We start from the raw sequence: 14,069 nt of genomic DNA on the forward strand, positions 1-14,069 counted from the left end.
AACCATTATCAAGTAAACCGACTTGCTCATGAACTGGTGTACACTCTACCGAAATACCTACACTGAGTGCCGTATTTTATATTTATTAATTTTTCCTATGGAGGATTCGAATAATACGCTGATACCAGCTGGTATATTAAATACTAATATATTATATTCAAAATTAATAACTAATAATAAATACGTACAAACAATCTACATATTATACCTACCTATATTTATTATACTTTGTAACTGGAATCACATGAGTATAGGGTACATGACATTTGGCATGCATGAATATAATAATATACTATTGCTACTGGCAATAAAAGGTATAGGTACGTGGCCGTAGGTGTTTTCGAGCCGTTTGGACGACCGGTGCAGCGATGTCTAAAATATGTAGATTCGTTTTGAATGTGGACGTTCGGCCACTGAACTCGAATCCGGTGTCAAAAGTGTTTGTAACCAGCCATATAGCCCGCGGGCGTGTTGACTAAGCCGGCATGTATTTAGTGTGTTGGTGTGTGGAGAGGGGAGAGGGGATAGTCTCGCGAGTCCCCTTGATCAAGTGTCACACCCCCAAAATATTTTATAATAAATTATATTATTATTATTTGTTGCGACAGTACCTATGTTTAAGTCTTGCTCGTATCAATTTTATCATGTTTATGATATTATGCGATGTCATATTATTATTGTTATATTATAGATTTGTTCGGTCTTATGATTTAGATTTACTTTGGCCGTAATTAAGTAACCATATAGCTCGTTTTAGGTATAATAGGCGGTTGAAAACAAAAATTGTAATATTTTTATATATTCTATCCTTAACACTGGGTAAATATTATTGGACATAATCGGCAACGGGTCTTACTTCTTTCTCATTGAGTGGGTGATTATAATAACATCATTATTATTATTTAAAAACTACAGAGTTAATACGAAATAATAGGAATAATAGTAAATTGTATGCTGGTCTATATTATGAACAAATAATATCATATGGACTTAATAACATTAATTAATTATGCAATTTTTATAACACGCACGGCTGTTTACAATATAATATAATATTATATTATGTGATGTACTTAGAAATATGTTTATTGAGTTTTACAACATTGAAAAATAAATACAATAGAATATAGAAGTTTAACGCCAACGCCAACACCAATATTGTTAATAGGTGCAATAGTCAATACTGCCATTATGTGCTAATAATATGTATGGGTGTTGGGTATGGCAAAAATAGAAAAAAATATGATTATTGAATTAAAAAAAGTAAGTACATACATTATTTAAAACACTATTTAAATATAAACGCAGACCTTTAATCATATATTATTATTCTGCAACATGCTATGTTGAAATGGTATTGTACAAAAACGAAAAAAATACATTCAAATCATTTGTAAAATAATAGCACATTTTAGTGTATTTTCCACAAGAATAAACCGTTTTCCTTTGTGCTCTTGGCAGATTATTATAAAACGTGCGCTTTTAAAATGATTACTCGATTTACTTTGATAAAAAGAAAATCATAAACATTACTGTACTTATTCAATCCATTAAAACGTTATAGAGCAGATATATTTTTGCTCTTGATAAAAAACCAGTATTGTATTTAAATATCATAGTTAAAATAAATAGTTTGTTCTTGAAATTTAACGGCGAGTAAGTTCACATATAATACATTCAGCAATTTTTAAATTAGTTTTACAATATTTTTCTAAACGTTTATTTCTCTAATACAACCCTATGCAGTATGCATATTATATTCACCCAGCGTATTAGTTTTGAAGTTGCACGATAACACATTACATAAAAAATTGTACTCACAATCCCTGGACATGCCAACCGTCAGACATTTCTTGAATCGGCAGTACTGACATCGATTTCTGTTTAATCTGATCACCAAACATTTACCGTCCCTCAGACACCGATATTCGATTTGTTTTTGTATACTCCGTCTGAAGAACCCCTGCAACAACAATTTTTCAAATCATATTATTATATTATATAGTAATTATTATATTTGAATTTGTCTCAATGCATCGCGCTTGGTTGAAAAAAATCAGGATCGTTGAGCTATGCAATTTACTGGCGAAATAGTGAAAAGAAAATTTTTCCTTATGTATTGCCGTTATATGAATGTTATAATGACAGAAAAAAAACCCGTCGAAGGTCAAGGAACCGGATAGTCCAACGGTACCGCATTATCCGCCTGTTTACATTTTTTCCATCTACAACGTCTGATGACTGATATAATAATAATACATAATACATATAGGTACTTGTAAATAAAACGAGAAAATAAACAACAATAAGTATACGTAATTTTAAAATTTTATAATTTCAACCAGATTTATGATCGTTATTGTTTTTTATTACTTTTTTTTTGCTATTGTGCAACGAACGGACACAGTATTTATTACCGTGAAATAATAATTATAATAAAATTTTTCAATCGTGCGTAATAATGGACTGGAAAAAAAACGAAATGATCCGGGTAATTTCTTTTCTACTTTATAATTTAGTTTTTCCAACACACGTCAGCGTATTTGGTAGATTATTAAGAATAAAAATATATTCATGAAAAATTATATACATAAACATCAAAGCGGAAGGACAACAATATTTGCTTCCACATTAAAACGGTGCATACCTATTTGGCTATAATATTATATAATTACTTATGAGTAATATGTAAAAGTAAATAATATTTATATATTATATGAACGCTGTAGGTACAGTATATTGTATGTCAAAGTCTTTTTCAATATATTAGGCACAGAGTACTACGGACGAATTGTATATAGAGCGTGCGTGTAGACAACGCACTGTCCGAACAGTTCTCATTAATTACTATCGTCCGGCCAAATTAATTAGTCACACTTAATATTGAAACTATACATAATATAACATACTTATATAGTGTACTGTACAGAATTACAGTGTGTCTATGTATATTATAGTTAAGTCCGGTAAGCTGCATAGATAGGTACATAATAATATATAATATCCCCAGAACGTCGTAGAAAAATCTGACATCTGTATGTGCGTATAATAATACAGGTACCTGGTACGTATGGCAAACATAGAACGGTCTGCTTATATAATTATTTCACCCAATCGCCATCAGTCACGATTTTATAATATTGAAATAATATGTTATTCTAATAAGTACATGGTTAGGAGCTCGATATTGGTTTCACAGCTTATCGTTGCTTAACACCCGAATCATTTATTCAGGTTTCAGGTTCCGGGTGTTCGGGTGCTGAATGTATTCGGGTGTTCAAACACCGGAACAAAAAATTTAAGCAAACGTTCGGGTTTTAATAACCGTTATTATTGGGGTTAATATTGGTCAACACGGGTGTTCAGTAGTTTAGAAAAAACACAACTTTTGAAGGCTGAGGCCCCCAGGCTCCAATGAATGTGATACAAAAACATATTATTCTCCCTTAAAATTACTATTAATAGAATATTTAATTTTACAAATACTTTTTTCATAAATAAATAGGCACAATTATAAATGTTATGTTATACTTAACTACTAGGGTTCCGTACTAACATAAAAAAATATATTTAGTTAATTTTGGTATCTACATTTGTATACATATACTTTAATAATCTTTTTATCTTTTATTATGTTATATCTTATTATTTTAAATTATATTATATTATTGTTATCTATACAAATATATTGTGAACTGGACTTTTGTCCGTATTAATAAATAAATAAATAGGTACACTGATTTTTAGAATAGTATAATAAGTACGATTAGGTAGTTGCTTTTATTTTTTGTTAATCGTAACTAATTTTATATTCAAAAATAATATTCACCCAAAAATAATATAATTTTTTTAAATTAATTGTTGTCTTTATGCATGTATTTTAATAAATAATTGTTGAAAATTCAAAGTCTTTGATAGTATTATTTTTTAAAGTCCGACAAAATGGAAACGAAATTAAATTGTAGAGTTCAACTAGGAACGTCGTGTATGGTTTATAGAAGGTACGTGAGTTTTACTTAAATAAAAAAAATACTTCTGACTATTGGGACGATGTATGGGGATTGGGTATCCGTGAAATCAATTTAAACTTGGGGCTCCGTCCGTACTATTTATTAGAATAGAGGGGGTTGGGGATGCTGTCACGAGGCTTACAAAAAAAAGAGAGAGAAACCAGACAGGTTACAGATTACATATTATATACTGAGTGTTGGGTACTCGTATCTGTTATAGCTTACCTCAACACAAGGTAGTGACTAGTGGTATATAAATATGTTGGTTTTAATTAATTTTTTAATGTGAAATTAAAACTAGTGATAATATCAAAAAAGGTTTTGAGTGGAGCTCTGGAATCTGAAACGCGTTTTATGAAAATATCGCGTATACTAGTATACGTTTAAAAATTAAAACCTTAAACTCATTTTTCCATAAACTAGGTATATATTTACAGGATGTCTCATAACGGTTGTTTTGCAAATACCGACCCACCAACTATAAGTTTATAACCACCACCTGCCAAAACTTTAAAACTTGCATAACTATACTTAGATTCTTAATGGAAATGAACAACTTTTAAAAGATTTACATAAATTAGCAATATCAGATTTTTAAGTAACACAAATACAAGCATTTTAATTTTATTATTTTGAGTTTAGGTAAACATAAATATTTTATAAACTATTACAATATAATATGCTCTCTAATCCAGAATTAAATTCGCAAAATCATGTTCAAAAAAGGTGAGTAACTGGGTACTCCTCTACTCTACAATAGGTATCGAGTGGGTCACTGTAACGGATGTGTTAAATTTGAATTCAATGATAAATCATTGCATACGAAAAACGATACTGAGCGAAGATGGTCCGTCACCCTATAATATACTTAGGATAAGTAATAATTATAGAATGTATTTTTATGTATGTATTGCTATTGAAGTAATTTATTTTACTATTATAGTACCTAATACTGCAGTAGGTTGAATTAATTATTTCCGAATACATTGTATTAAAAAATTTCATCATGTATAAATAATAATAATTTACTTAAACATCTTCAAGTACCCTGGAATAATATTTTATATTATAGAAAATAATCAAAATCGTTATTCTTTGTTTAAATATCTAATAACATCCAAATTTGAATTTAGAATATAGGTATACTTATCTGTAAAAAAAAATGACGTACTTGTTTATTTTACAGATTTATTGGTTCCGAAATAAACTACTTAGAGAAACTTTGTATTATATGTTCAACCTTTAGCAATACAAATAAATAATTTTAGAAATTTTAACTGTGAAATAGTTTGCAAATATTCGTGATTTTGACGAATTTTGTCAAAATTTTAACTTCACATGCTTATTAAAAATAATCGTGTATATTATGTATCATTAACGGCAATTTTAAATTACTATAATAACAACTTATGAGTTATAAGCAACTTTGTATTTTCAATTAACAAGATTTTTGAGCCAGCGTAATATTTTTTATTGAGATTTTTAGTAAAAAACTAAAAAAAATTGAAAATTAAAAATGTCTATAAATAGCACAACAAGAAATAAAAAATATTGAAAATGTTAAAATGTATAGAAAATGATTATATAAAAATTAGGTTAACATGTCAAGTACCTACGGTTTTTGTTTTTAAATTACAACAAATAATCGAAAATTGATTAAAGACAAATCCAATGTCAAAAAATTTGAACTTCAAACGGTCATAAAAAATTAATTTGACGTTCCGGTTAACTTCTTTTTCTTATCGGTATAAAAACGTATGAGGAATCTTGTATTACATTTTTAATTCTTAGGTATGAAAAGAAAAATGTTTATGAGTTAGTTACTAAATAATTTGCAAATAATGTTCGCCAATTTTTGTAAATTTGATGAATTTTGTCAAAATTCTAATTTCGCTGAGGATCTAAAATATTAATTAGACTTTTGAGGGAAAGTAGATATTATATTTCATTATTATTTTATGTATGGTAACTGGTAAGGATAAACGTAAATCAAAACTTAGTGTAATTATAATAATATTATATAATATTATGTCGTTTGATTATTATACAAAATACGACTACATTGATATGGTATGAATTTTTTTTCTGTGAGCTGTTATCTCGACATTCACATTGCGTGCAGTCTATTATTCTTGTCTATAACTCCCCATAGAAGATGATGTACAATTATTATAATGTGACTAATATGAGTCTTGTATGTATATATCAAATACTCAATAACGACTAAATAAATAAATAATAATAAAATCACATCCAAAACGCGCGTAATCTCACTAAGTTATACCATCGTATTAAATATTATACTGTAATAAACTTAATATATTTTTATATATTATGCAGCGTTATAGCTGTTTTAGGTATACCTTGCATCCTTCGCACGACGTAACGCCATAATGGTACCCAGACGCTTTGTCGCCGCACACACGACACGGTACGAACGATTTGGCCGGTGTAGTGTTCGAGTCTGCTGCCGCAAAGTGTTGATCTGTAAACAAAACGTATATTGAGTATTGACAGGGATTGAAAATCGCAACAAAATAATATTACTTAAAATTTTATTTAAAAGGTAAACAATTGTTGTTTTTTTTTATTGTTTAATTAATTGTGTCGACATATTCAATGCTTTTACAATGTTAGAATAAAAATATTACAAATAATAGACAGAGAAATATTTTATTTGTTAGTTGTCGGTTGGTCATCGTAGTGTCAAAAAATTTTTTACACTACTTTATTTGAGTTTTGGAATCGTTGACAATGATACTTTTCACTAGTTACTTGTAAAAGATATCGCTTTCGATCTTCGTGTTTTAATAAAATAGATTAGGCATACATAATACACACATTTTATTTTTAGTATCTATACGCGATTAAGGAGCTTTTAAATCGTACCTAAGTATAAGCGTTCATTATATTTTCTGCGCTCAGAGGAAAACGGCAATATCGTTTTGCCAAAAACTACCGACATCGATCCGCCACCCGGCACTGTATATAATATATATACAATTGTATATTGTATATATACGGGGCCTCGGCAGGGAATCCATGAAACTAGGTCACCAGACCTGTCACGCCCTACATTTCATGGCACCCTCACGATATACATGTAGACACTGCAGTGTATACCTATATATATACAACACCAACCCCGTAATATATACATTATATATATTTTTTTTTCACCCGTCGACAATAAATCATGTAGCCATTTCAATCATTACAGAAAAAACAACTCTATGAGTATTTCTTGATTTTTCGTCTATATATACATATTTTATATAATACTGCGTATATTGTAAGTATAAAACGGAAAACGAACCAAAGTAACTTATGCGCAGAGGACTTTGAGTTTTGACTATATGATATCGATCACTCATTATTTGGACGTTGTCATATTTATTAAGAAGACAAATCGTGTATGTGTATTGACTATTGTATATGTATGACTAATAGAATAAATAAAAAAATACTAAAATAAATTTCAGAGAGGATTTATTCACACATATATTATAATATCCGTAAAACATCGGTAATTTAAATGTCTGTAAACATTGGTGATTTAAATATCCTTGCAACCCTCATGAATACTATACTTACTATACTTATTATAGGTACTTATAATATGTACTCGTTCTATGGCTGTATTTGTACTTCACTATGTACTACAATTGAATATTATTTAATGTTGATCAACTCGAATACCATAAATATACAAAGATCATAACAATATTATATTAAAAGGGGTCAACATACGTTTAATATACTTGATCAGTTCATCAAACTGATTTTAACACCAACGCGTGATGGTGTTTAGGTAGGTAGGTACTTAATTAGTTATTATAATCGCAATTGTTATAATATTATACATACCTACATAATATAGACTATGGAGTAGTATATTCGTGAATAAATACATTTTAATAAGATCAGTGAGTAATAATCCGATTGTCCGTCGATTTTTTTATTATAATATGCAAAAGGAAATGAGATGAAAATAAAATGTTTCTAAGTATAATATTATGATAGGTATACAATATATATAATATACATGCCAATCTCATAGGAACGCAAAAATGTAGATTTGTAAACAATTGTTTATTTTTTAGGGATGAAAATCAAATTCATTACAATTTCTTAGCTGTATCCTAGAATGTATAATTATTATACGTGGAATGATACAATTACAATATATTACAGTGAATGTCTGACAAATCGCGCACACAATTATACACACCGACGCCAAGAAAAAACGGCTGAGATTCGCGCGGCCAAGAAGTGAACTTTAACAATATCCTGGAGGCCGTGCAATAACAATATACAAGGCGGAAAAAAATATGATCGTTACAAATGTTTCCCATACGTACTTACATCTGTACGCGATATTATTGTAATATGAGAGTGACGCACGTGTTGAGATTTGAATGCCAAGGCGGCGGTGGTGGTGGGTGTATTCCGTCATAATAATAATAATAATAACATGGTAGGTGCACTACAGCACTGATGTGGTGTATAGGTATACACTGGCATGGTATTATAATAGTAACCGGGCGAGGAGTAAAAATATAATAGAAATAATAATATAATATAGAAAAAGAACTATCTGCTGCTGGTCCAGTGAATACGTTTTATACTATATATATATATATATATATATATAATATTAGTATAATAGCAGTCGACAGTCGTGTGTATCTGCGCGGTCTACTGCTGTGTCTATATAGAGAACATCACGATTACACGTTATATTATACATTACGATGAAAAACGATTATTATCTTCTCTTTCGTATAATATATATAATATACAGCAGAGAATAGCGAGTGCAGGACACGCAATCGCTGTGTAACAAATTTAAACCAAAAGCGTATTGGTACTTATATATATATTTTAATTTTGACATATGCACAAAAAAAAACAATTTCAATTTTTACAATTTAACATTCAATTTAGTTGTTCTGTCTATTTTAATATTATAATATGCATTCATGATAAAATGAAAAAAACCGCTATAGTATTCTCAATAATTATAGGTATAACGAAGGGAGTTGATCTATCCCCCCAAATGTTTGTGAGGTTTTTATGAATTCTACGTAGTATGTAGTTAATCTTATAGTTTGTATATAGCAATTTTAACATATAATGTAGTAACATCGTGTACGTTTATTGGATAGATAAGTGAGAATATATTGTTATTTAACTTTGACTTCTTATTAGTTATGAACTTATGAATAAAGTATATTTAAATATTTAATACGAGCCTAAATTATTTTCCAACAGTTATTATATATATATATATGTATATACAAGTACTTTTCTTGACCGATTCATCATCGCCTGACCGGAATCGCCGAAGTGATGAGTATGAAATTTGGTCAGTAGTTTTGTTTTATAATGTAAAGACTCACTAAGAAAGGGTTTTCCAAAATTTGCATTTAAAGAGCACGGATCTAGAGATTCACAATGGAAATGAAACTATTTTTTATTAAAGTTGACGTTTGTTGTAGATTATAATAGTAATATAAGAAAATAGTATTTTTTTGTACATAAATGGTTACAAGGGCAGATGAGGTAAAATCATAGGTACATCAAATTTTCGTGTTTACATGGCCTCAATTAATGAAACTATATATATTAAAACAAATTGTATGTTTGTAGCTTATATATTCAAAAACTACTCGATTGATGTTGATGAAAATATCTAAGTTTTTGTCTAGAAATATCAGAAAAGCTTGGAGAATAGTTTAAAGTTTAAAATGTTTAAATGTAATGAAGGTAGGTAGTTTAAACTTTAAACTACCTACATTAAAAAAATATACGAAGTACCAAATCCAATTCGCGACTTGCGGTTGCCCATCTAGGTCGAATTATTTCATAAAGCTAGGTACACTGACACCAATTTGCCCGTGAGCTGAGGTACACTTAAACCGAAATACACCTATATAGCGCTGTATTTTAAATTTGCTCATTTTTCCCGGGCAAAGTCGTGTTTTACAGCTGCTATAGTATATATAAATTAAAAGTGAACAATTTAATTTGCAATTTAAAAATTTTATTTATAAACCTAACTTAATTAACCTTACCTCACCATCAAACACCTGCCGGAAAGTAATTTTTCTTTCAAATTCATAACCATTAATCCATAATTATATGTAAGTATAGAGACGTATAGTAAATAAAGTAGCGACCTGCAAGTCTATTTTGGTGTGCATTTTAATTTATAAGCATGCATAAATGTATTGTAAAAATATTCATCTATACCTACTATTATACTGGTATATACACTACTATAATACGTATATACTGTAGTTTTTTTTGCAAATATGTAACACTACAGCAAAAATTATAAATAATATTATGATGCTATGATAGTTCAATGTTAACAGTATATTTATAAATAGAAAAGTAGAAAATATAATCTGCGATTTGAAACAAAAAATAATCTTTTATGAGCAAACGGGGTGGTATAGGAAAACTTGCAGCTAGGATTATGGAGAGAAATTTGTATACGGGCACGATAATATTATAAAAGCGGGATAATCATTACGGGCTCAATTTCCAAACAAGTCGTTAATATATGATAATAATTGTATACAAACAATAAAACAACAAAAATAAAAAAACTTTTTCCGAGCGATATCGCGCATAAACGATTTTGTTCGTACTATGATAAAATTAAAACGACCAGAGAACGAAACGAATTACTTTATAGGTACGGTCGCGCGCGCGTTTAGACGTCAAAATAAAACGTCGTTTATATAATATAATATTATGATGCCGCAGCGGGTAGGTATAACATAGTGTAATGTTTAGGACTCACGCGATCGGTATATACCTAAATACTAGATAGTGTTCGCGGTCCGTACCAAAAAAAAAAGTCAAGTATACTTCTATAAACAAAAAAAATAATGTTTTCCAAAAAAATCACTGCGGCAGTATAATATACTTAGGTACTCTGCGGCCGAGTTGACGGCTGTTTTTTACAGTCTCCAGTATATATGTTTAATACTCGACAGCTATAGGTATTATATTATAGGTGGGCTAGGCTCTACAATATGTATATATTATATTATATATATAGGTACGCGAGCATAACCGGTACTCCGGTCGTATACTCGAATAATATTATATTATCACCTGTACGGCTGTACCGTCGTCGCCTTGTATTACACGCATACTATATCCATGCTGTATACATACCTTATAAATATAATATTATTGGTAATCGACTATACGACCCCACGTCTTATTAATTTTCGTTTACACGCACGCGCTTCTATATGTGATCCCATCGCCGAGTCATTCATATGAGAATATAATACATATTAATATGTTTTATATTATAATAAACTCAGATACCTATATGCTATTGTATCCAGTGGTGTATCGCAAAGTACAACCACTCACCTGAACGTAATTTCAAGCGCCCTGTTTATTGGCTCTTTAGTTTAAAACCCTATCGAATTTGGTCTTTACATGTGACCACTGACCAGTCTTCGATAAATAAGAACCCTTCCACGATTAAAAGATTGTATTTGCTACCGATCACACAGATTTCGAACGGAAAATGCAGCACTCATATAATTTTATATTATGACAAATATTCAGCCAGGTCGATGAATAAAAAAAATTTTGTAATTGTGACGGAAACGATTGATACAATTTTTTGAATTATTATTTTTTCGAATTGAATAGTTTTAATGCGTAAGATGGTGGCCAAATTTCCTGGTACTTAATTTGAATGCAAATTTCAGTTTCTATATATTTATACATGAAAGGGGTTTAAAAATATTCTATCGATATCAATTTGTAATAGGTATGTGAGGTACCTATCAAATTGTATAGAAAAATCATTTTTTACTTCAGAAAAAAACCATTATCTAAACTCTAAACATCTCCGAAAAAGTCGGGAATCATTTCAATCCAGAAGACAATAGAAATTTTATTTAAACACCCATGTCCGACGTTGATCATTGACAGACACCGCCATCGATCATTATGCGACAAGACAAATATTCTCTATGCACGCGCTTATACATATTATTATAATATTATATACACAATAATACCACGCCTTACTCCGTGTAGATATTTTGACTCCGTGTGGACACGCGGTCGGCGGTGGCATGGCGTTTTAACGACGCGATGCCAACGTCGAATTTCATATATGACATTGCTTTCGTTGTCAAAGAAGAAGAAGAAGAAGAATGGAAAAAACATCGCATAAAATCCAAGTATATATTCATCACTAATGGTCGTATACACATTATATGACATAAAATATATATGTCTAAGTTTACTTCTTGTATTTGAACGGTGTATATATATATATATATATATACGATATTTGTTTTCATAGAGTCGTTATTTTTTTTTGTTTATATAGATGCCCAGCCCGAGGATTCAGCTATTTTATTATTGTGACTCCCCTCAGCGTATATATATTTACTTTATTTGTACGACCGCATTGTTCGTTGAAAAGATTCGATAAATATGAATAATATATATAATATATATAGTATATACACAGAGTGGTTGATGATTTCTGAGTTTATTTTTGAAGTGTTTCCATAGAAATTGTGGAGTTTTCATAATATTCCTAAATACTTTATAGTATATTTTGAAATAATTAAAAGATCACGGGACATCTTGGACATAAGTATGAAATATAAAATTAAGTATATGTTATCAAATTCTTAAACATAATACATTTAAAATGGTTATTGAAATTCTACACTCTTTAATAATTACATAAAGTTAATTATATTTTTAGTTATTCCTGTTCCATTTTTACATATTATAATATATTTAAGTAAATACATTAAAAGGCTGGAAATTATATAAAAATCATGGTGCAATTATTATTATGCGAAGCGCAATAATTATTATTTTTAAGTTGAAAGTCGAATATTAATATTTTTAGGTAATAATTTTGGTCGGACACAATAATATTGATCAATCTAAGAAGTTTCATCTAAAAACGAATGAATTGAAAAAGGTATAGGTGCCTAATATCATATTCATACCGCGTTTAATGAACTAGACTCGAAAATCAAAATATTTTTTTAACGAAATCGTACTGTCCCAAACATTTGAGTTGGAAGTCGGAAAGAATTCTATATAACAATAAACAACGCACGATCCAGATGTCTGAACCGATATCATATGTAGGTACGTCATTTTAGCACACCGAGTTACGCGACCGAGATACGTTGCGTAACCGACTGTTCGTAAAGCGAAAATAATAAAATATAAGTTAAAAAAATAATAAACAATAAATATGTATATAGGTATCATAATATAATATACCTATATATACGTATAGGAAATGTCATAATGTAATGTATAATAATTTAATAAAATACAGCGTCTCCGTAAAACGGAAAATCTCGGAGACACACGAAACATAATAATTGGAATTTGTGTTATTTTTTTCTCTTAAAATACACGGATGACAAAAAAAAGTAAAAAAGTTAAAAAATAAAAAAAAATAAACGAAACACAACAGAACGAAAAAATCAAAAAGAAACAGCGAGACACAACAATATATAAAATGTATAAATGTATATTATTATATTACATTTACGCACACTCGCACATATTATATTATTATACGTACAGCGACGGAGAGTGTGGAGGCAACATACGATAGCAGCAAAGGATTCCGTCGCCGGACAGTTCAATAACCTTGAGTGCTTTCAGAAACACACACACACACACCCATGTACTATAAACATCTATACGAACGCGAAAGACGGCGTGCGTGTGCATTCGGGCTATGGTACGGTGGTGTGTGCGCGCGCGCGGCATAACCAGTTTGCCAACTCTTTTTTATAATTTTTTTTTTTTCTCTACCCGCAGCCTCACTTCTCCCGCACACGCGCGCTGCCGGGGCTCGTCCGTACCAAAACTTAAAACACAAAACCAGTTCCGACGACGATAAATAATTATTAATCGCCTCTCTCTCTCGTCCCGTCTCCGTCTCGCCACGCGTTTTTCCGTCCTTCCTGTGCGTACACACACACACACACACACGCGCGCGCGCGCGCTCGGTGGTATTATATA

General features: G+C 30.1%; 1 protein-coding gene across 2 annotated transcripts in view; it reads right to left on the reverse strand.

Annotated features, from left to right (window-relative positions):
* LOC132940769 (ecdysone-induced protein 78C-like) overlaps positions 1-14,069 on the reverse strand; it is a 67,404-nt gene that overhangs the window by 15,815 nt on the left and 37,520 nt on the right. For both annotated transcript variants that reach the window (XM_061008508.1, XM_061008507.1), the window contains 2 exons: positions 6,374-6,495; positions 1,822-1,963 (listed from right to left, as the gene is read on the reverse strand). In XM_061008508.1, coding sequence (XP_060864491.1) covers positions 1,822-1,963; positions 6,374-6,495 — 264 coding nt within the window. The remainder of the gene's footprint in view (positions 1-1,821; positions 1,964-6,373; positions 6,496-14,069) is intronic.

The sequence above is a fragment of the Metopolophium dirhodum genome, chromosome 3, assembly GCF_019925205.1.
Source record: "Metopolophium dirhodum isolate CAU chromosome 3, ASM1992520v1, whole genome shotgun sequence".
Lineage (NCBI taxonomy): Eukaryota > Metazoa > Arthropoda > Insecta > Hemiptera > Aphididae > Metopolophium > Metopolophium dirhodum.